At 37.8% G+C, this 24,503-nt stretch overlaps 1 protein-coding gene across 9 annotated transcripts in view; it reads left to right on the top strand.

The window, feature by feature from the left end:
* BCAS3 (BCAS3 microtubule associated cell migration factor) overlaps positions 1-24,503 on the top strand; it is a 310,290-nt gene that overhangs the window by 14,899 nt on the left and 270,888 nt on the right. For all 9 annotated transcript variants that reach the window (XM_030462196.1, XM_030462194.1, XM_030462195.1 and 6 more), the window contains exon 7: positions 5,810-5,882. In XM_030462196.1, coding sequence (XP_030318056.1) covers positions 5,810-5,882 — 73 coding nt within the window. The remainder of the gene's footprint in view (positions 1-5,809; positions 5,883-24,503) is intronic.

Raw genomic sequence — 24,503 nt, 5'->3', positions numbered from 1 at the left:
AATGATTCTGGAGAAAATAAAAGGAGTTTGTAAAGGAGAAGCTGATTACCATCAGTAGGCTCAAACACTATTTTACTGTAAAGCTGTAAAAAGGGAATTATTGAAAATGGGACTCTCTCAGTGGATGGATTTGGCACGTTCCTAGAAACAGATCTTCATTTGTGATAAGAAGCTCATTCCCAGGTGTGAAAGGAAAGCTCATGGTTTTAACTTGGTGACTTTACAGCAGCAGAACTTAATAGTTTGTCAACTATTTTGTTAAAATACTGAAGTCCTTTGATGTTAGATCCTCTGCTGCATCATGTGCTTTGCAGCATAATAAAGCATTGTTTCCAAAGACTTATTTCATGCAGGCTTCTTGCAAAGGAGACCTCCTCAAATCTGATTTTAGCAGGTTAGAAGTGGTCCTGGTAGCAGGAAGGTGGTGGAGTATCTGGAGCTGGCCTTGCACGTTGCCAGCTCAGATCTGGTGAGCTTTATTATTCCAGGCTCTGTGCCATGCTGGAGCAGTTAAATGGCTCCTGGAACTCTTCTGACCTGGCAGCCACACTGCAGTGTTCGTGCAGGGTTTCGTCTGAGCTAACAAACCAAGCAAGACCTGACCTGGCCCAGCACTGCAGTGCTTTGATGTCTCTGTGTCCGTGGCACGGTCAGCCTGCAGCCTGGATAAGATGTCCACAAAGAATTGAGTGATTTCTGTAAGGAACACTGGAAAATGTAGACATGTGCTTTTCACTGTGGACAGTGAATATCTGCTGTTGCCTTTGGTTAGTTTCTACAGCTTGCAATATAATTTGGCTTTTTGGAGGCTGGGTTTACACTGGGACCAGATTTCAGGCTCGAGTGAGGAGATAGTGTTGCATGGCTGATACTCAGAATATGAGGACATCTCTGTCAGGATTCTGTCACTCTTAGAAATAAGAATACAGAGTCCTGGCACTTTGCGTGCCACATGCTGCATTATCTGCTGAGCCATCTGGTTGGCACAGCTTTTTAACTTGCCTGGCTCTTTGCTTTCAAATCTGTTTGCTGTGATTGAGTTTAGTACTTATTTATATGTATACAGGTGCCTGGCTTGCTGGGTTCTGGATTTCTCTGTCTCTTCAGATAAAACAAGCCTGCAAAGAAACAGGATTTGTTTGAAGACAAATTTATGTGACTTTGTGATTATTAAGAGGGAGGAAATATTAAGTGGTTGATAAAAACAAAGCTGGAACTCTTTAACAGTTAAATTTAGCTCGAGGAATAGCATTCTGTTCATTATTTTAAGGGTATGTGGTGGCATGCTTGTGTGCTGAAATTTAGATTAGTTATTGTCTGTAAAACCTACTTCCACACTTCAGAATTATGAAAATAAACTTCCCCAGTGAACTGAAGGAATTCAGTGCCATTTCCTAGATTATACTGCTTGCAGGAAAGATATGATAGGCCTTTATCTCTCAATGAATTTGACTGCTTAGTGAAACAGACTGATAAGGAAATTAAAGAAAGAAATCAGAGGTACTATATTGTAAAAAATTACAAACCCAGGGAACATAATGTATGAAGGACTGAAAACTGGAATTAACATGAAAAGCTAAAGATAATTGGGACATAGCAGTTTTGCATTAGAAAACCTGAAATTGTTTAAAGCTTAAATTTCCCAGCAGATTTGTCTCTGTACCCTACTGCTTACATCTTTGATTTTGGCAGAATAAAATCTGAACCTCAAAAGCTGACTGAGCTTTATGTGCAGGTATACTTAACTATAATACTTAGGTTGCTTTCTAAAGGAAGGCAGATGTGAGTTTTGTGGATATTGAAGCTTTTGGGTGGCTTAGTGGTTTTAAATTCCTGAAGGCCAAAATAATTGCAGAGTATGTATAGCAGAGGAAGGAGCCCTACAAGCTGAACAAGCAGTAGCAGTTGGCAGCTAGATTTGGGTTGCTGTAAGGGGATCATGCAGGTGGGGGTTTAAGTTTTGGTGTTTTCTAACTGTTCTGTGGCTTGTTATGGGATAATGAATGTTAATGTGTGTGGATTGCAGAAATTACAGTATAGAATTGTCAAGCTTAGCATGTAGGCCTTTTACTGATATTACAGGGGAGAATTTTGGAGCATGACATTTGAAAATACTGATTTCTTTGAAGCTGTGTGGACTGGCCTGTGTGCCACCATTTTGGTTCTGGCCATATCACATCTATGCTTTAGACTTCAACTTTCACCATATTAGGCTGTTAGACCTTTGAAGTTTTTTGAACAAGATTGAATCAAAAGAAAGTATTTCTGTCTTCTGTTAATGTGTGACTCCAGAAACACTGATCTCTAGAAAATGTTTCAAGGTAATAATGTTCCCCAGCCACTGCTGCTGCTTGCAACATTGCTGTCTTATCTCAGAGATAGATGGAGGGTGGGATGGACTGGGAAGGTAGATGGAAATCAACTGGAGTTGATTTCTGGAGGGGTTTTAGGGTGATACCTTTTGAGGGATATAAGGAACAGGTATGATGATGCAGGTGTTAGAGAGGAACCTTGAAATATCTGGTGATGCTGGGGAGATAAGGGAGAGAAAAAAATACAATGCTTGTGGTCTGGAACATTAACCCTAGAGCAGCACCTGAAGGTCTGGGATGAGGACAGCACTTCAGCACTGTTGATCAGGCATGGTTTTGAGTAATGTGGTTGGAATTTGTCTGTGCAGGAAATGGAATGGGTAGAGATGCTGCCCTGAAGCTGAGGCAAGAATTCACACACTATTTTTAGGGCTGACTCAAGGCTCTTCACTTCTGTTTCAAGTAGCACATAAGCTTTTTTTTTCATTTGAGTTCCACAAGAAAGCAGACACAAAATGGTAGTGATTAAGAAATGTTAAGAAAGATTTTTTTTTTTTTCTTTTCTTTCTCTGTTTATTTGTTTTTTCCAAGTAAGGAAGAAGCAAAACAGGAAGTGAAAACCACAGGCAGTGAGTGGCAGCCATGTGGCCCAGCACATTTCCATACTGTTTGGCTACCAGACTGCTATGGGGCAGGGCCCCAGGTGTAATGCAGTTTTTAAGTAGCAGATAGAAATAAGAAGGGTTTAGCTGAACAGGAGATGCAGTGCATTATGAAATGGCTGATGGAACTTGATCAGTGCAATTACAAACCAGGAAAATGCAGCCCATTGGGCATATACACTATTGCTAAATGGGTCAGAATTTGACACCTCTGCAGTGAATTTCCTCCTCGAAGGAAATGAAGGTACTTTTCATAGGTAGAGTAGCTTTTGAGTTCCTGTAAAAATCACTGAGGTTTCATTTTAATTCTTTGAAAAGGTGTGCTGCTGCTGCTGCTGGTTTTGTTTCTATTATTATTGGCATTATTGAAAGGCCTTAGTAGGCCCAAGCCATATCTATTCACAGTTTCATCAGAATTACAGTACAGAAGCTGCTCTGAGCTTATGTGTGGATAACCTCTTGACTTCATAATGTTCTAGATGTTGATTTGTATAAAATTTCATTTAGCCACGGGTATTTTTTCCTGGTTTTAAGTATAGTAACTGAGGTTTTTATATTTTTTTTTATTTATTTTTATGAAAGATACATCGTTTAGCTAAATGGAGCTGTAGATAAGGTGCTGCCTTGTTGGCAGGAGGGACAGTTTTTCATTACTTTAATTGTGTGATTTGTCAGGATTTTCAGCCTTTTATAAATTCTGTAGTGTTATATGACAGAATTAAAAGGATTTAGAATAAAAGGAGTTTAAGAAAAAGACTTTGCAACAGGATTTCAATACTTTTTGTATTTGAGGGATTTAGCTGGCTGTTTTTCATTTCCATCATCCCTCTGCATTTTGTTAAACACTGTGTGTGGAGCAGGTGTGTACAACGTCAGAATATTGCACATGCAAATAAACACAATTTTACAAATAAAATTAATCCACTATGACTGGGAACATTAAATCCACTGTGGAAGCAGAGAGGTTTGCTGACTGCATTAAGCGTTGCAGAGAGCAGCACATGTTGCTTTTTGCAATCTCATGAATGGGACTGCTATTAACCTGATTTAATGCCCTGCAGAGTCCTCAAAATAATGATCCTTTTCTACATTATTAATATTTACATTCTGAACACTTACATTTCAAGTAGAGAATGGTTTTTTTTTTCTTTTTAAATGAAGACCTTAGTCATTAAGGGCTGAAATCAGAAGGTTAAGCACCTGTTGTACAAGTTTTGCAGATCTGTTTTGTTGGTATTAAAAATCAGTGTTCCTTTTGTGCAGCTGCTTCCCTGGGCTCCACATCACCTTTCTTCCCCTTACTCCCCATCCTTGTTGTTTAGCTTAGAACTAAACCATAAAAATAGGAATTCATATCTCTAATGTATCCTGGTTTAAAACCTCCAAACTAGAGTTAGATCCAGAGGGTGAAATCAGTGTCAGAGCTCCTGGCAGTCAGCATTTCACCCTTTGCTGAGAGCCCAGCTAAGGGAGCAGAAGCAAGTGGAGTTCATCTGTTACTTGTATTGAAGGAAACAAATTGGTTGCCAGATGCTTAAGAAGACTACATGTTTCATTTCTCATTTTACAGGTCAGTACATACCGTACAGGTCTGACTCATAAAAGCCCTTGAATAATAGGAATAAAAGGAAAATACACTGGGTTGTTCTAGGTTACTTTTAAAGCTATTGTTGATGGTGAAATTATTGATGTGACCCATTTGACTTTATAAATACCCAAATGTGTAGGAGGGAAGACTTCTCCTTGTACAGATGAGAGCACTGAACAGTTTTTGTTACAAATTAATTGCATGTGCCCGAGTTATTAATAATTAACAGAGTCTGTGATGTGAAAATGTGTATTGTTAATTGTTGTGCCTTTCTGAATAATTGATTTAGTGCAGTACACCAGTGTTTGGGAATTGAATTTTGGACAAACTATATCACTAATATTCTTTCTAGATCAAAGGGGTTGTTGTATGATGGAGGAAACAAATATTCCATTATTCATAACACACACACACACACATCTATAGATAGAGAATTAAGAAGGCAAAGGTTGAATGAAAACAGAGGAAATTCAGTAGTGGTGTTGGTGGTGGTTGTTCTATACTTTGAGTAGAAACATGTCCTGGAATTTATTAAAGCATTGATCACAAACAGAAAGGAGCTTGCTGATGGTTTCTTTCTCAAAGATTTCTCTTCCTGCAAACTGGAATTCTTGTCTTTTCTTAAGCTCAGGGCATTGGCTTTGGGCAAGCACTGGACCCAGCTTGTCCCATGCTGACAAGAGTGACTGCTCTGGTGTGGACTCATGGTGAAGTCTCTTAAACCCCACTTCTACCTCAACAATAAATTGGAAACCAGCATGTGAAACCCATGCAGAGCTGGTGACAGCCTTATTAAAGACAACTTCTATAAAACAATGAAAACTGAGCAAGTGTTGCTTGTTACAGAATTCATAACCCCGACTGAAATGAGCAGAAAGAAACTCAAAAATCTTGTTTTGTTACTCATGGCCATCTCTTTCAAGACCACTTCTCCCAGTGCTTGTGATCTTGCTATTTCTGCTTCTAGCATTAATCTTGCTGTGAATTTGGTATTATATATTAAAAATCTTCCCAATATATTGGGATGTACAAGATACACAGCTGAACTTTGAAAGGTAGCACAAACAGTACATACTGATTTGCTAATTTTCTTTTTTTTTTCTTTTTTTTTTTTCCTTTTACTTCTTTTCTTTTTTGTTTTTTCTTTTTCTTTTTTTCTCTTTTTTTCTTCTTTTTCTTTTTTCTTTTACTTTTTTGTGTTTTTTGTTTGTTTGTTTATTTTCTGTTTTTGTTTTACCTCTTATTAGGTGCTCAGAAATGTGATAATTTTTCTGAGAAGCGGCCTCTTCTTGGAGTGTGCAAAAGCATTGGATCTTCTGGGTAAGAATATTAACTCATATAAAAATGGTAATGTCATCTGAAAACTCCCAGAAAATGACATCTTTAAAGCTCTGTTGCCTGCTTGCTCATGGAATAACACTGAAGTGCTTTTAAAGTCTTTTCATTGTGTCAGCACACACTTGCCTGAATTTTCAAAGGAATAAAACAGGTGTAAAACAGATAAAGAGATACTTCAAGTTTATTTTGTTCTTGTATAGTCACAGTTTAATGATTAGCCTATTAATCCTAGTCAGAATTATTACTGAGATGTGTCTAAAGCAATTTCTGTGTTATAAAAAGTAATTAAAAGATGCTTTCAAAGAGCAGTTGTGGACCATGAATTACGAGCACAAAGCAGTTTCCTTCTTGCAGCCACTCACTTAGCAAAATACATGCTGAGTGTACTTATTTGAATTAAAAAATAAGTTAACAGTCTTGTATTCTCTAAACAGTATTGTTGTGTCACTCCTCTTACAAAAGAGGGCCTAGAGATACTTTGTCTGTTTGAGATGTTGATTCAGACAGTGTAAAGGATTTATATCTATACCTACAGGAAAATATTTGCTTTCCAAGGGTAATCCTCTAGACAGTGATTCAGAGGCTAAACAGTTGAAGTAAATCTTCTTACAGTTGTAAGACTAATTCAGTGCCACACCTTTTTCAATTAAGAATTTAATCACTCTGGGTGTGGAGGAAGACTATCAAGTCCCTGTCAGATTTTTTAATGTATTATTACTCTGCTGAACTAGAATATTAATGTTGCCTGTCTTAAGTGTTTGAAGCAAAACCCACGTAGGGTAGAGAAGTGAAATGTCTTTCTATTCATGTGTTTACAAGTTGCAAAACTGTGTTTGGTGCCTCTTCTCCTTTCTGCTCCCCAAAGTGTATGTGAGTAACTTGTGAGTAATTTTTTTTCTAAATAAGAGTGCACGCAACCAGTGATGCAAATACTCATGTAGGAGTTTCTGGCTTAATCCAAATGGTGGATTTAAAAATAAAAAGGATGTCTCTTGGAAAAAACCTTCCCTTTGTACCTTTGCTTTAGAAGCTGAGGTGTCTGAGAAAGGGACAAACTATAAGGATTGTTGTTTTCAGTGTTATTGAATTCCTCAGTGATTGGGAAATAACTTCAAAGATTAGTGGTGGGTGCTGCTCTTCTACAAAAAAAAAAATAAATTTCAAAATGAATGCTTAAGTTTCTTACTTATTATCAGTAAATATCTGCAAACAGAAGATTTTAAGTAGACTTTCTGCTGTGACCAGAACACAGATTGTTAAAAAGAGGAGACTGTGCTCCAGTCTCTGGTTTATCCAGTTAATAAAGACCCAGTTTGCTCATGGTGATAGACCTTCCACAGGAAATTCTGAAACACTTCTCTGCATTTAGTGCTTATTGCAAGTTATTTTTGAGAGTCCTTGCAAATGACATTTTTTGTTAATAGCTTTCAGATTAAGAGTTCTTTGATAGTTTGCCCTCAACTGGAGTCACACTGCTTTTAAATTGGCTCGAGTGTCACACTTGTTTTTTCTTCTGTTCATAGATCATTTGATTACATTTCTGTAGTCATTTCTGTGGATAAAGAAGAATTTTTGTACAACATGAAAACAGCTGTGTCACCAGTAACCTCTGAGTCTCAATCCCAGTTTTTGTTCTGTTCTTAACTTGAGGCTTAAGTGTTAAAGATGATAAACCATCAAAGTAATACCAATCTGATACAACATAGTTTATATTTAGATCCAGTGCACTGCCATTTAATAACAGCATTTAATAGTATTTTATCTTTCAGGACTATATCAGTGAGATATAGTTCAAGTTAGGAGCTGGGATTTCCTGGTGCTGACCACTACTCTGCATTAGTGGTCACCATCAGGAAATTCTTCTCTTTTCCTTAGCTGTTGAGTAAATACACTTTAATGGGGAAATGTGCTGGAAAGGTATTCTTTTTTAATGTAGAACACTTCTCAATCTAGGATCCAAGGAATTTTCAAGCAGTAATGAATTAATAGCTTCAAAAGGATGCTTAATAACTTCAGTACTTTTCACTACCCCTGCATCAATGAATAATTCTGTCTGTAATGCTATGCTAGGACTTCTTTTCTTCATTATGAAATGAAGATGGGTATAAAAGTACTTTATGCAAAATATTTGCCTAAAAACAGTCTTTGGATTTAGGTTTCACTCTTGAAATTATTTTCATTGTCATTTATACAGTGAAAGGTCTCTATTGTAACTTAGAAATACAGTATAGTACCCCTAAGATCCCCTGATGTTTTACAGGATTACAGATTTCTGACAGGTCTAAAAATAACTTTTGGTATGTTTCTCAAAGATTTAACAATGTATTAACTTAATAACTTAGAAATCAACTTCAGGATAACTTGGCCTGTGGGTTGCATCTCTTTTGCAATGTAACCTAATAGAGAAGGCAATGATGGCTTCAATGCTGACTAAACTTTAATTCCTTTGAAAATCAGTTTTCAGACCTTAACCTTCAGTTTAATATTTCTTTATTTTTAATCTTCATTTCTCTGAGTCATATTTGAAGCATGCTTTAAAAATTTTAGTGTCTAATATCAAACAGCAAAGTTTAAAATTTGGATTTGAGACACCCAACTTTCTGTGAAAGTTCTGTAGAGAGAGATTCACCACTTATCTGAGTCCTTCTGGTCCTCTCAATGAGTATTTTACCATGGAAGATGAAATTTGTGTTTTCTAAAGATTTGTCTTGTCTCTGAGTTTCAGACTAGCTTTTGGTACACACATTTTTGTATTTTAAAAGTCAGATTTTCCATCTAGTAAAAGGACTGAAATGAGTAGCATGGCTTCACTGTATAATCTTTTGAAAACAATAGTTTTCTCAGCCCCCAAAAAGGATGCAGTCTTGACACATAAATGGGAAACAGATTGTGTTTTTTGGCTGATGCTGCTATGCTGGTTTAGATGTTGATTCAGTCAACTTCAGTCTTAGATTACAAGATTTGCAAATAAAAGGAAACCAAAAAGGAAGGAACATCTGTGTAAAAATGGAGTTTTGTGGAGTTTTGTAGAGGCATGTTTACTTTCTTGGTGATAAGACTGAAAAAAAAGAGTGCTCCAATTTATTGATACAGATTATTTCAGTCACCTGCAAAACTGCAAGGTGCAATTTATGCCAGAATCTCACATAAACATCTACAATAACCAGGTAACAATGTGAGTATAGCTAATTGAAAGAGCAGTTCTAGAAGAATAAACAGGAAAAGTTGGAGGCCAGTAGAGTTTCCAACCTTGTACATTATGGAGAGTCAAGTACCTCACTCAGGAACCTATGCAGCCAGCCTGTAGCATGTGTAAGGTTTCTAACATATATTTTTAGAAAGACATATTAATGTAATGACATCAAGCAGTGGAAAATTTTGGATGACTTGAAGAATTGGATGGAGGTCAAGTAAGGGCATGAGAAGCAAGAGGTAATCTTTTTTTAATCGTGGGAGGAGAAAGGAAATAAGGGCAAGTTAGAGAAGGAGGAGTAGTTGGAGCAAACAAAATGTCTAACTTTGGCTAGCCAGCATTTTTTTTTCCCCCCTGCTGATCAGTTTACAAAGCAAATCAATTGGCAGCAGATTTTCAGGAAACTTGCTTTATTAACATGGCTTCTGCAGATTAAAACCTACTAACCTGAGCACAAGTTTAACTCAGGAATGTGTTTATGGGAGTGTTAAGGTTTAGGTAGAAAGCAGCTTTATGTGAGTAAGAAGAGAAGGAAATAAAGCATTAATATCTTTCTCACACTGGTATTCCAGTCTCTCCTTATCTGGCAAAGTAACTATTTAATGCTAAAATCCAGTGTCCAGTTTGAAGTGTCTGTAGCATTTAATGTTTAAAGTTTCCTATCTGTGGAATGATTTGTCAGAGACAAACAGCAAAGCTTTCTGGAGGGATCACCCAAGAGAAGGAAATCAGTGATGATGAATGAAGTTCTTGTTCCCAGTTCTCACACTGCTCAGAGTAAATCTCTGCAGTATTTTTACTGGTCTGCCATTGCAGTGGACTCACCCTGGCTGTGCCAGGGACTGAATCATGCAATTGAGTGTGTAAAGGGTGTATCTACTCCAGATAAAACCCAGTATGATTTTTGCAAATCACAGACAGAAATGGGTTAGACAGATGGTTATGATTTTCAATTGTATTGGACACCATGAAATAGATTTGTGGTCTTTTATTGAAGAGCATGCAAAATTTGGTCATTTTTTCTCCCCAGTCTTGTTTTTTGAAGGCTGTCAAGGATGTAGAAGTTTATATTTCTAGAGAGCAAGCTTAATTTAATTGTTTTTGGTTTACTAGTGTAGTAGAAGCCTTTAAGTTGGATAAAGTTCTCTCATTTCTGTTCTCTTTAAGGGACTGAGTCCCAAAGGCTCTTGGATTGCTGAAAAATTGTAAAGCATCATTAACTGGAAAGTGTGCTGTCCTATCAACTGCCTGGAGAACATTCCCTTCCCTTCTAGCACATGGAAAACATTCTCTTCTCTGGTTACTGTAGGAAAAATCAGTTTAGTCTTAACAGGTTGTGTGGGAGCTTTTAAGATCCTGAGAGATGCAGCCTCTGAGTAAAGTAGTTTCAACTCCTTTTAGTGATGTTGCATTTGATTGTTATGTTCTCTTCTCTGCTAAATACAGCCATGTTCTTCATTTTAAAAGAGCTCTTCGGATCCCACAACTTTTTTCTTGTGACTTGTTTCTATAATTATATTAATGTACTCCAACTGTTTTTGCATTGTTTTAAGTAGCATTTACTGGTGATTCTGTGAGGTTTCTCACAAATGAAAACAAAGTGGTGTAAGGTAGGGCTTCCATTTCCAACCACCAAGAGCAGGAAAGATCTGGTGTTGTTCTGACAGACCGAATGTCTGAGTGAACTACAGTAAGAAATAACCTTTGAGCTCTAATAAAGCGTTAATCTTGGATCAAAACTGGGAGGAGAAAATGAGTATTTGGGGTCAAACCTTGACCAGTTGGTGAGAACTATGGGTAGTTTTGACCCCCTGAAGCTTTGATTTATGAAGCTATAAGAAAGATAAACCTTTTTCTAGGAGGACTTTGGGCTAGCACGAGGGTTGGGAGAGCAGATTTCCGAGCTGAGGCAGAGTTTCATTTTACTGCAGTTGCAGCCCCCCCTCCTGCGTGTAATGATACGAGGAGGAGATGGAGGGAAGGAAGTAGCTGTTTGCTAAATGCACAGCCAGATCAAACCAGCTGCAGCACATACCTTCCTTGAGTAACTTGTCAAAAGAAGCACTACAGGGAGAAGATAATGCACAGCACCATTACAGGCAGAGCTGCTGGGTCCAGGGCCACTTTAAATTCCACTTTAAATTATTAAATACTGTAAACGCTATAAAGTTAATTAGAAGAGGAACAAACTCTACAAAGATAAATGTGTTTTCAATATGTTTCTCAGGGAGGGTACAGTAGAAACCAGTGAATGAGAGGAAATTTATTTCTGGCAGCACTCTAGACATGGAACTGTGGTTGAACTTTTTACCCTAATTACGTCCCCGCTAATGCCTGCAGCGGTCTGGAATCAAAGCAGCCCTTCAGGCCCTGGAAAGTCTCTGATGTGGCAAGCGTTTGTTGTGTGATGAGGGTTACTTCAGAAAAAACGGAATATTGTGACAGGATTTTTCAAAATTTCTCAGTTACCACCCACCTCACTTGTTGCCTACAAAAATAGAGTAATTGTTTGCATCTGTGTGTTTTTGTCTGTCTCAGAAATGGCTGTTATAAATCAACGTGACATAGGCCCAGAGAACAGTTGAGGATTATATTTTCTTTTCTTACATGTTTTACAGTTATTCCTGTGTAAGAAGGATTTAAAGTACATTTCAGAGTAGTTGGAAATTTCAGGATGATTTAAGTTGCTCTCTTTTTCCGAGGGTACTAACAACATTAGATACAGAGTTCTCAAGCAATTCAAAAGAGTTGCTCTTTAATATGTTTTCTCCTAAATAGCAGCTGTCACTTCATGCTCATACTCCAAGAAGCTAATTACAAACTGCATTAACTTACAGCCCTTGTGTCTGTATTGTTACACAATTGCTGCCACTTGAGTAATTCACTACAACTTGACAGTATTTGAACTTTGCATCTGTTACTAAATACCATTTTCTGTCTCCCAGTGGTCTCTCTGGAGTCTTTTTCTTTCTTTCCTTCCTTCAATAATATTTAATATACAGAGGAGAAGTCAAGAGAGTCTGCTGGGCTGAAGCATTCATGTATAGATTAGATTCTCATAAATCTCTGAAGTGAGGAAAGAAGAATGAAAACACTGAGTAGAATAAATTGTTAAAAATCTGACAATTGTTCTCGAGTTCTAATTGATTTTTGAAGGAGAATGAATAAATTTTGGTAGCTCTAAATTTTTAATTTGTTTGTAATACAGTACAGTTCTGTTCAGTAACTCAAAATAGAGATTTGGAAGGCTCCTTTGTGAAAAAGCTCTTAGGGTCTCTCTTTAAAAAAAAAATCCTGCTTAACTCCTTCTTTCTTTAATTCCTGATGAGGTGACATGTTTAAGATATCACCTGAGGAGACCCCTGGCTGCATTTTATGGAGGTTTGCTTACAAAGTTCTTTTGAAAATTATTTTTTGAGTTATGAATAGAATATTTGTACAGTAGAATTATATCATTTTACAGATGAGGCATTAATCAGATAACACTAAAAGGTTTAATCATTTGCCTGTTCAATTTAAAGGCTTGTGTCTCCCATTTCAGCATGTGCTATATTAGATGCCTCTCTCTGTGGTGAGTATGCAGGGTTTCTCTTGTGCCTTTCCTTAGCAATTGGAATTCCTCCTGGAAGTAGCAGCTGCATTTAGCTATGAAATTCCTCAAATTTTATGAAAAGTGGTCCAGTAAAGGTGGTGGCTGTAGCTATGGCTTCACTGGGTGAGAGGGGCAAAGGCTGTAGCATAACCTAACACTTTTATTTTTTTATGCTAAGCATTTTGTGTAACATCTCAGCCTCAAGGCAGAATTACAGAAAAGCAGCCTCAGTTTTGCTATTTGCTGGGCTTCAGAGTAACTATTTTCAGGTACTATTATTTTCTATGTTGAACTTTCAATGAGTTCAGTTACAGTGAAAAATCTGCTTGTCTGAGGACCACGGGCTGCTATGTCAAGCCATAAATAAACCCAACTCAGACACAAGAAGATAGAAATTTATGGTCACTTGTGAAGATTTTGGTCTGCCTGATGTGACCAGAATTTTGTAGAGGCTTTGTTGTTCACAGTGCTTTTCAAGTGCCTTAACCATAGGATCTAAGCTTCTCTCTGCTCTGCTTCATTCATCTGGGCTCTAAAGCCCTCTAATTCCTCCTTGGAAACAGAATGATTTTCATGCTTCTCAGATACTGTGATGTGAGCCATACACAAGCATATAAACAATGAGCTTTAAGTAGGCTTACAGGGAACTGAAAGATGTCTTCTTGTCCTGCAATGGGAGGCAGTGAGGCTACTTAATGCAGAGGTGATGAAGTGTTGCACCATCCCATTAGTTTCTGCTGATGTTAATGACACCAGTGGCAACCCAATCTCAGATAAAACAGGTTGGTACAAGGTTTTGTCTTTAATGTGCAGTGCAAGAAGTGCTTTGGCGTAGGGGGTGGGATGACGGGGCAGGCGGGCGTGGAGCTGCTTGCTTGCTTTGGCCTTTGTTGGTGATTCCCTGGGAGATGAGAAGATGCCAATAGACCTGTCAGTGCCGTGAATCATAAGATAAAGCATAGGGGGGGTGGGAAAAAAAAAGAAGTCTGAAATCCTAAGAGGTTGTTGCAAGAATCAACAGGATAAAATATTTGGACGTTCGTAATAGTTTGGCCGTCATAACGGTTGAAGGGAAAGATTCATTCTTGCCTGCTCAGTCACACAGAGCTGGACTCCAACCCACACAGGTTGCAGAGGAATGTGACACTTGCAAGAGCTGAGAAAAGATCTGGTCTGTGCTTTTGAAGAAGTTTTGTAGTGTGCTGCAGAGCAATGAGTTCTGTTGACTCGCAAAGTAGTTGGTAGAATTCCGGCTTTGCTAAATCAACTGCTGTCTATGTTAACTCTGCTGTATTCCAGTATGCCATTGATCAGAAAGGACTCTCAATACATAATGCCTCAGAATAAACAAAAAAAAACTTTAGTATTGATTTGGAGTCCTATACATAATGGCAGTTTGTGAAGGCTAGGGATACAAGGCTGTAAAGTGGCTCCACATGCTGTGTTTGGATTCTAGATGAAATCTCTCTGTAGTTGAGATATTTCAGCATCAGCTTGCTCTCCATGTTGTGCTCTTAGTAATCTGGTCTTTTTTTGTTTAGCTGTGATTTGTGCCTCTCTCTTAATATGCAAAAAGTTACTACATTTTTCATTTAGTTCCATCTTGTGTGATCTGGCAGATTGGGGGAGAATTTATCACAATACAAACTGCATGCATTTGTGTCAGTGGTGCATTCTGCTTCATTTGACAGTAAGAAGCCCAAGACAACTCTTAAATCTATTTCATTCTATATTTTTGGAGGAAAGTGTAATCAGCTGCTCATGGTTTAATCTCTTATAGAGGTATGAGAGAAATGCAGTTATGTTCTACTCAGAAGTAAATCTTTCCTTATGCTCTCCAAGATTTACAGAATTGTTTTGCAATTTAGCATGTAGTCATAGAAAGATTGAAGATAGCTGGTGCAGGTTTATAACTTCTGTGGAAAAGGACGTTTGGTTACACACGGGAAGTTAATCTGGTCCAGAACATACCAGAAAAACTGCTTCTGATCTGAAAAGTGGAGCTCCAGATGTACATTTCCTCAGTGATAGCTATGGTCAAGTAAGCCGCGTAGATAAACAAATCTCTTGAGATGCCACTAATCTTCCTGTATTAACTAACTGGAAATGTGATGGGACAGCTATGTTTTGTAACATGTGGTATGTCTCAGTGAAGTGGAAAGTGTGTCACACTCGGGTCTCTCTGCAAAAGCAAGCAGCAGCTGAAAAGCCAGCTTGTGCTATGTTTTACACTTCAGCAACAGGCATGCCACATGCCATGGAAGGAAGCAGTGTAATGCAAGATGCTGTGGTACAGAAAGGTGGGTTGTAGGCTGCTGTATGGATTTGTGTATGCACATTCAGATTAAAAAAAAAAAAACCAGCAAAAAACTCCCAAACAAATCTAGAAGGTCTCTTCTGATGACAAGAATGAGTAATGTTATGGCAGAGAACACAAGAGCAGAAACATGTTGTGTACTGCTGGTGATTTGGAATTGGGAAGAACCATCTGCTGCCAAAACTGAAGAGTGATTTGGAGATTGCTAAGCATTTTAATATTTTGAAGGATTCCCCTTCTCTTTTACTTTTCTTCTTGTACTGATGGTGCTGTTCTTCTAGTATATGTTAGATAATACCAATCTGTTGGTAAAACCTAGCCTTAAATTTCCCCTCTTGTTGATGGTACAACACAGTCTTTGACACCTCAACACCAGGTAGGATTTGTTGGAACTAAAGTGGATGTAATGGTTGTCAAAAGTGCTCAGAACTGAAAAAAAAAAAAAATAAAATCCATGACCTCCATCAGTTCAAAACTTCTGTTCCAGGATTGTCAAGAAAATTTGTATTTTCAGGATCTTTCTCATACAGCCCAGGAATGGAAACAACTCAGGTCAGGAGTTTTGATGTCATACCTACTGTGGGGTGTGATGAAGAATAACCTCATGATATCTGCTGCATCTTTTCTGCTGCCTGAGCTCAGGAACCACACAAGTTTAGTGCAGAAACTCTATAATAGAAGTAGCCTGCCCTTCCCCATGGTTAAGTTTGAGTCCACATGGGAAGGGATGGCAGAAATGCATGGATCTGCATTTTTACTCATTAGACAAGAAAACCTTCATGAAATTAGATGAGACCCTGAAAATGCTGGAATGCAAAGTTCAGCTTAATGTCTTACAAACTCAGACAGCTCTATAGTGTCACCTATAAACAATTGATACACTTTTAAAATATTTTTGATGAGGGAGCCAGTGCTCTCTGTCTACAGAAACATGTCTAAAACATAAATACACTTGTTTTGGTCTTTCCATTTTAAGTAAAATGTTAGGAACAATTAATGTTTATAGTAGCTGGGTTTTTAAATGAATGTGCAAAACATATTTATAGAGTGGTAGATCACCCTACAGCCATCACTCTGGTTTTAATATTATTTTCTTCATTTGTTTGGAGAAAAAAAAACAAAAACCAGCAACCAAACCAAGCCAACTTTAAGTAGCTTTTATGTGGACACCCGTTTTATTTAAAAGTTTTGTTCCCATCTCTCTCTTTTCCCATGTTTATCTCTCAGTAGCCAAAGCAAGTATAGCTGTATGGTACTTTTAGGTTAAACTCAGAACAGTTTAAAATCTGGTAAATGCTTTCCTTCTATTTAATTTAAAAACTTTATTTCAATGTTCATTATGTGTTCTGGTTTCTTTAAAGAATCAGCTGCAGTATGTTACTGAAGAAGAAGCATATTATGAAGGTTCTTTTCTTACAGACAGGTTTCTTATTTTCCAGATGAATTTGATGAATTTTGTCTGTTCTCTCAGATGATAATTTTGTACTTATTAACAAGATGGAGCATCCATAAATATTTTCACAGGAAAACCTTTTAGATTTTACTTGTAACTAAGGGCTTCTTTTGACCCCTTTTAAAAAGAAATAGCAGCATCTGGATTTATGCAGTTAACCAAAACTACAGATTGGGCCCTTAGTACTTTGCTTTGAGCATTTGATTTAATAAAAAAAACCTTTTAAAAATGGGCTGGCACCTCTGTCTCAGGGATGAGACTTGTGTATTGTCCTTTCTGGTGCTGAGGCAGTAATAACAACCACTGAGTTCCAGCATCTTGCTGAGTTATTAAGGAAGAAAGCTGCTTTGCATTAGCTTTATTTTTTTCCCTACCACATATGTTCTTCTTCTAGTGCTTTTTTTTCAATTAAGACTTTTCTTGCTGTGTGTTTTTGTGGAGTGTTCTTGCTGCTGTGATAAATGGTGTTTGTGGTGCCTGTGTCTCATATGTACCCTCTGCTCTGTTGTTAGGATAAGTGGGTGCACTTGATCTCCTGGAGGGGAGTGCTGGCCTTGCCACTTACAAGCATCACTTGACAACTTATTCATGGGATAGTAATTAGGACAGCTTCACAGGAGTCTGTATACCCATCACTTGCCAGTAACTCAGCTGATGAACCTACAAATAAGGATCAAACTGTGGGGAAGAAGCTGGCTTTGAAGCCAACAAAGTAGGGTCTTTAATTTTTATTTTTTTTTCCATTAAACTGAAAAATGATCTGATGAAAAAACTGAGGGTTGTAATTTTCTGTAATAGGAGAGACTGAAGTGTGTGTAAAGAGAGAATAACTTACTTTTTCTCCTCGAAATCAGTGAATTCCAAATATGAAGATAATTCCTTACCTTAGCTGGACATAGAGAGAGTATAGAAGTAAAGAGCATAGCAATAACCTGGGATGAAACTGGCTTTTTATTAAAAGGTCCTAACTTTCTTCCAGAGGTATGCTGTAGCAAATGCTTTGCTGAAGGCAGGTATCTTTTATAGCTTTTTAATTAAATTGATAAAAAGCTGTTAGATTATAAAAATATGTAATTGCCCTTGAAAAGCACTTGTGTAGAAAGGACTTGGTAGAAGATTTGAAAACCACTTACAAATAGCAACATGCAGGATGAGGCAGAGAATTTACATGCTTTGTGGTACTTAATGCTAATAAGACATTAAAATAAGCTTGTTCTTTGAACAGTGTTACAAAGCTTGTAATCATATGGCAATGTAATTTATTTAGTGACAAGTTTTGCCTTTTAATGAAGTTTAGCTTCTTAAGAACCAGTTTTGCTCAAGGCAAAATGAACACAACTTTGGCTTAAATTTATACGACATAACATGGTTGCTTAACACATTTGTCTTCTATAATTTATACGATTAATTTATATCCAGGCAGCTAATTAGGATAATACAGATTTGCCTGTAAGCAGGAAAGGTTTATACAGTACCACACCTTGCAGTAAAAGATGGCTCTGCTGCTTTGTGTCTGGGGATCCTTTTGGCACCATCACCCAAGTCCCATCTTTATTCTTTTGGCATTCAGGCTGAGACTTGTAGTTTACCTGTAACAAAATGGTTTCTGCAGAGCTGGTGACTTTCTGAAAATACTTTTGTTATATGTCTGTGAGGATGGTGAGGTAAGAGGGAACTTTTTTTATTAGACTGATAGACTTGAGTAAATTATTTGAGGAAGACACAAGAGTAAAGTTTGTATCTCTTGGTTTTTAACACAAATATTTTAGTGATGTATCAATCTCTTGTATTGAAAGGGTTAGGTTTAGTAACGTGTCTGAGATTGGTACAGGTTTTTCTTATTTAAAACTAAATGCTTCCATGTTTTTTTGCAATTTGTGGTACACTTAAAGTGTCTCTGCTGCTTTGTGTTTCACTGCCACAGACACATTTTTGGGAAGTGTCACTTAAAAAAAAAATCTTACTCTGCTTTTCCTGATTTTGAGTGAATCTGTTAAGTACCTTGAATGGAAAGCAAGAAAATGACTTAAAAGTTGAGTTTTCTAGCTTTTATTCTGAGAAGTTGGGATTCAGAGAGCCAGGGAGTTTTAGGGGACTAGATGGTGGGAGGTATTTTCTGCAGTGATGTTTGAGGGCTGTAGTTTTTTAAAAAAGAAAATCCAAGGATTAAATACCTTTTCATTCTGGTGTGCATTTTTCAGCAAGGCAGTGGGAATACAGTACTCTGGATGAGAGCTTGGGGGAGGACTGCAAAACAAACCTTACAGCATAAGGTGTACAAATATTTTTTACCTTACTGCAGATGAGTTAATTGGATGCTTACTGACCTATGGAAAACAACTGAATGCAGGGAGGTTTTTGTGTTGACTCAAGACATGGAAGCTGAAAAGCAGAGTGTGTACAAATTCTGTCTTGCAAGAACAAGTAATTTCATAAAAATAAAATTATCAAAATGTTGGAACAACTTACAGTAAATAGAGAGAGCTCATTGTTGCTTGAAGTCTTTCAAGACAAGATTAGGTTGTTTTGTAAAAAATAATTCCTTTGAGCTTCTGGGATCTTTTGTTTATGGCCTGGAAAGAGATGATCCTTCTAGGACTGAAATCTGTTAATCTGAGCAAACCTTCTTCAGGGTCCTTGAGGAGAACAGAATTGCCTTTGTGGCCTCCACATGCTAATAATATTACTACAAAGATCATAATCAAATCTCATGCTTCAACTTTCCAGTGTAAAGGTTCAGGAAGGAATTTTTCCAGTAAACAATTAATTAACTCTGTACTGTGTACTCTGGTTTATTTGGCTTTTTTTTTTATTTTGGCTTTATTTGGCTTTTTTCTCCTTCTGTGCAGCATCAGAGAGTGGCCACAGCTACAGCAGGTTACTGGGGAATCTTAACCACTACCCTGGGATTTAGAAAGTTGTGTTTCTGTCAGGCTCCTCATGCCCACATGGAAATAGCTTTTTCTTTACCCATAACTTATTGGTAGGTGTTACACTTCACAGAATAGTCATTTTTAAGAGCCTTTCTGGTATAGTTTTCTACATAGATGATTAGGGCATCCCTTGTCCAGCCAGTTCCTTGGGCTTACTGTCACTGTTGTCTTTCCTGTTCTCTACATGTGACATGTTCAGTGCCAGGGCTTTTAAAACATTTCAGCTTGGTGTAAGAATAGCAATCTAGGTCAAACTTCATGGCCAGCATCAAACAGTAAGGCTAGGTGAGGTAATGATCCCTTCCAACTTGACAATGAAATAAGCTGTCATTAAGTTTGAGCACTTAAAAAATAAAGAAAAATTCAAGTATATGTTAAATCCCACAGACTGTAAGATGGGGCTAGTAAGGGATTGGTGGTTTTAGGGTTTTTTTAGTATGACCTCACTAAAAGTTTTAGTATTTTTGTTTCTTGCAGACCCTGAAAATAGTGAAAAATAAAGCTGTTTTCTATGTTGGGCCTGTTTGGCTTGAAAAAATGATTACCACAAATTGCATACAAATAAATAAAACCCCACAAGAGAAATGGATAAGACAATGAAGAATGGTAGTAGTGTGGCCATAGCAGACTGGGAAGGAAGTCTGGGAACATGCAGTGCATTACCAGGCTGCTCCTGATTATATTTTTTAGAAACAGTGAAAGGTTATGTTTTTGAAAACTAAACTGTACTTCAGAACAGAATAATAAAACCAGTCAGCAGCCTCATTTTGAAACACTGAAATTAAAAGATGACTTTTTTGTTGTTGTTGTGAAATAAACCTTTCAAGATAAGAGGCAAATTGTGATAGAATAATTGCCAGATTTTTATTTAATCCATCATTTTATGTTTGCTAAAGTTGGTGGTAACTGTAAGGCTGTGTGCTGGAACTCAGATTGCTTTTGACTGGAAATACATGACCTGTCTGAGGTTGCTTTACTGATTGCTGTTGAATTTACTGATCTGCAGAACATGTACTGCAAGGCTTGAAGTTGCTCTCCAATTTGTGTCCCTAGCTTTTCCCAGGGAATATAATTCCCTTTGGATTTCTGACTTTTTCTATCAGTGAGTGCTTGTGTGTAAGGAAAACAAGATTTGGCTTCAAGGTATAGAAATAGCATTTTCCAGCTGCTGGGAAGCAGTGTGCAGTAATTGCTGCAGTAATACCATTTTAGTCTTGAATGAAATAAATCAGTTATACTGAGCAAGTTTTTTTTTTTCTTTCTGTAGTTTCTGTCCTATTTGTGTTTTTTGCATCTAGCCCCAGAAAGTAATGGACATCATTGTGTTGAGGTCAGTAGGGATTATCCAGGCTGCTCCTGTGCAGTAACTCGCACCCTTTCACAGCCCAATCCCATCAAATTCTAGTAAGAATTTGTTGAGTGTTGTTTAAATAATACCTGGAAGTATCAAAACTGGAATAGTGACTAAATGAAAGACTCCATGTTGGATCAGGTATGCTGATGAGTAGAAGCATTTGATGCTTTTTTTTTTTTCCACATTATAGTAAATTCTTTATGTTCCCTTCACATTAGGAAGGTCAATCCATGATGGAAGAGGAGGAAGAAATGTTTGTGTTTCTTTTAAATGTGGAAACTATAAAGAGAAAGGGATCACGGCTGCTGCAAACCTGCTGCTAATATGTGCAATATTTGTCCTAAGGTACAGAACAAGGCAGATGTAATGTAATTCTTGGTGTAATTAGAGAAAGATGGAGCTGGTTGCAGTGTGAGCAGGTGAGAGGGACAGGCTGCAGAGTGGCACATGGAGCAGTTGATACAGAGCAGCTGGAAACAAGCTCTTGCTTCTTGTTCCATCACCTGAAGTCAAGTTACCAAAAAGGCTCCAGGCAGGGAACACTGTAGTGATTCTCTGTGGAGAGCTACATCATCTTTACATCAAGGTGTAACAACTGAATCAACAGATGCTGAGGTTTACTGATCTTTACAACAGTTCTTGTTCTGAGAGGCTGTTTGTGATGCTGATCTTCCTTGGAATCCCTGTCAGTGTGGTGTTCCTCAGAAGTGATGGGGTTTTTGGAATTTGTTACATCAGGCTGTGTAGTCTCTTCATGTGATCTCATTGATATTTTGATGCAAATTCACCTTTTCCTCATTCATTTTGTCACACATTGGATGTTAATAGTAATTAATTGACTGAGCCTGTAGAAAAGAGTAAAGGTGACATTATTTTTATACACTTTGCTCTAGCAAAGGTTTTACCTATTAATTTAGCATTTTTATCACTATCTAAAAGGTATTACAATGCCATGACCTCTGTCCTTGTTCCCAAGTAGCATCATTGTGTCATCTCCTCAAGCAAAACAAAAGTAGGTAGATGGAGGTGCTTCCCTTCATCGAGTTTCTAAGGATTCTACCCCCTACTTTTGTAGAGTTTTTTTTCAGAAAAAGCTCTAGCTCGGTTTTATACCTTTCAACCATTCTTTTTCCCCACCTTTTTGGACTCATGAAAACCCCTTCTGGAACTGATTTCCCCTTGCTCTTTTAGTAGGCTGTTTGCAAGGTGGGGAGAGGCAGCAGGGAGGGAGCACTTGGGAGTGAGCAGAACGAAACCGTTCCAGGCGCACAAAACGTTGGCCTCGTGTTGGTTCCATCAATCTGCTCCTTATTTTTTTTTTTTCCCTTGTATCAAGCGTGTGTTTTGCACACTGTGTTTGTCTGTGTATGCAAACATTTTACAACAGAGCTTTCAGGAATGGTGTGACTCACAGCAAATCTGGGAAGAGGTGATGCTTACGTCGTGATGCGGGAGCACAGATGTAGGCGAGTGCCAGCTGTACAAGGCATCTGTTCTTCTGCTTCTCTCCCTCTGCTGTGACAGTCAAAGAGAAGACAACAGCCTGACTGGGTTTGGATATTTATTAATGCCACCATTTTGAAGTCATCAGTGAATTTGTGCCCTTAGCCTTTAAAGAAGCTGCTGGTATCTCTGCATTAAGCAGATAGAGGGAGCAGCTCTGTGGTGCAAAGCCAGGTCTGGCTTCTGCAGTCCTGCTGCACATCTGCTCAGTTCCTCTGCTTCTACTGTTCCCTTCCTTGTTGCTGTGCTTGGCAGTAAGTTCACCTGGGGGAAATTTCCCTCTGGAGGAGAAAGAAAGGACAAAGTGTTCTTTTTGTGTTGATCTAATGTGCTGAAATGGGTCAATGTAGAATCTGAGGCCAGGAGAGGAAAACCCACGGAACCATTGAGCTTTTGACATCACTGAAATGGAGGAGGGAGGGATAGATCTTATGCTTGGGAGTATAGGCTGATCAGGGTACTTGTTATTTATTCTTTCAGTGCTATGAGAGAGAAATGAATCTTTACATCTGTGTCTATAATCCTCATTCTCTTATTCTAGAATGTTTGACCTCACTTTTGGCTCAAGAGTTGGCAAGGAGGATAAAGAAAGACCATTCTAAACATGTTACTGAGTTGTTACTGGTTCCTGAGCAAAAAATAACATACTCTGTATCTCAACATGGTGTCATTCCTTGTTTACACAGCATTTGGAGTAGAATTAGTAACTATAAATTGGGCTAAATTAATGTCTCTTGCTGAGAGTGGTCAGTAGTAAATGAGGTGCATAATAATGAAAAAAAAACCCAAACATTCTGTTTATTTTCTGGTCATGGATTGCAGTACACCATGGAATCAAAAGAAAGGTAACATTTGGGAAGATGGCTTTTAAGTTGGAGGTAGATAGAATTTCAGAGTACTTTTGATTTAGTCCATACTGCTACTTGATTATTAATACTTGAACTCAAGGTATTGGTTTTTAAAAGAAACATTGATAGAATGGTCTTGCTATGGTCAGCCAAAAGGAAGGTATGACATACTAGTAATTAGTCTTTAAAGACAGGATTATTGCCCACAATGTTGATGGTGCAGTATGGAAGCTGTAGTTCTGTAGTTCACTAAAGTGAAAATGAAGCTGCTCTATATAGGCTTACATGGAAATAGTCATCCAGATCAATTATACTAATATGGTTTTAGCTGTATCATCTCCTCTGATTTCTGTTTTGAAATAAGAATCTGTGTAGCCTTTTATCAACATAATAATTTCCTCTACTTAATAGATGAACTGAAATGAGAAATTTTGAACATAGACCTTGCTGTGGTTTTTTGCATTTTCTAGCAGCAAATGAGCTTCAAATATAAAGTAACTGGGCTTGGGTCTCACTGGTTTTGAAGTGTTTTTGAAGGGCCTTTGAAGTGCTTAGAAGTAATAAATAGCACCCTCTAGTTATTAGCCTGGGTATGTGCCTAAAAAAATGTGTACTTTGGGAAGAATTTCAGTAGGCAAAGTGTCAGAAGTAATTTTTTCTATTATTTCTCTGACAGTTGTCTTTCTGTGCATGTATTGTTTCTCTGCTGCATACTTCTCATGTGTATCATTTTATTACCCTTGAGGCTTTTGAGGTAAAACCAGTTGGCATTTATACTCCACCTCTCCAGAAAATTCTCCAGCAGCTTGAGCAGATCCAAGTGACAAGCAAGTGTTGTGTCAGGAATTGTGTTAAACTGAGTAAAATAAAACAGATATGGGCAAGGGGAAACACCCTCCTTTACCAATACTTAAGATATGTTTGTACAGCTGGCAATTTGTGCTGCTTCATATTCCTTGACCTAGAAGTAGCCAGCATTTTAATGTGTTCTTGGAGAGGAAAAAAGGTGTCATGGAAAAGAACTGCCACATCAAAGCCTCTCCTTAGCTTGTAAAATGGTTTCCACCACTACCTTCCTCAGCCCTATCGGAACACTCAGCACTTTCTCCCTCTCAAAAGAAAGCAAAGCTTTTTATTAAGAAATGGCCTTGGAGTTTTATTTATATTAAAATGATAAAAGTGACACAAAGTGCTTGAGAAGATCTCTCTAGTTCAAACAAAAGTCCATCAGAGATGTAATGTAAATTCTCTGTAATGTGTCTCTATCCAATCAAGTCAAATGATTCAGCTGTTGCATGGACTGCAGTTCCTTCTGCCTTTAGGGAACTGTTGCTCTGAGGAATATTTTTAAAATAAGTTTATGTCTGTCAAATGGCTTGTACTTTGCTGGTCAGATCTGATGTTCTTAAG

The sequence above is a fragment of the Calypte anna genome, chromosome 19, assembly GCF_003957555.1.
Source record: "Calypte anna isolate BGI_N300 chromosome 19, bCalAnn1_v1.p, whole genome shotgun sequence".
Classification (NCBI taxonomy): Eukaryota; Metazoa; Chordata; class Aves; order Apodiformes; family Trochilidae; genus Calypte; species Calypte anna.
The sequence above is the reverse complement of the archived record's forward strand: the minus strand, read 5'-3'. Positions and strand labels throughout refer to the sequence as shown.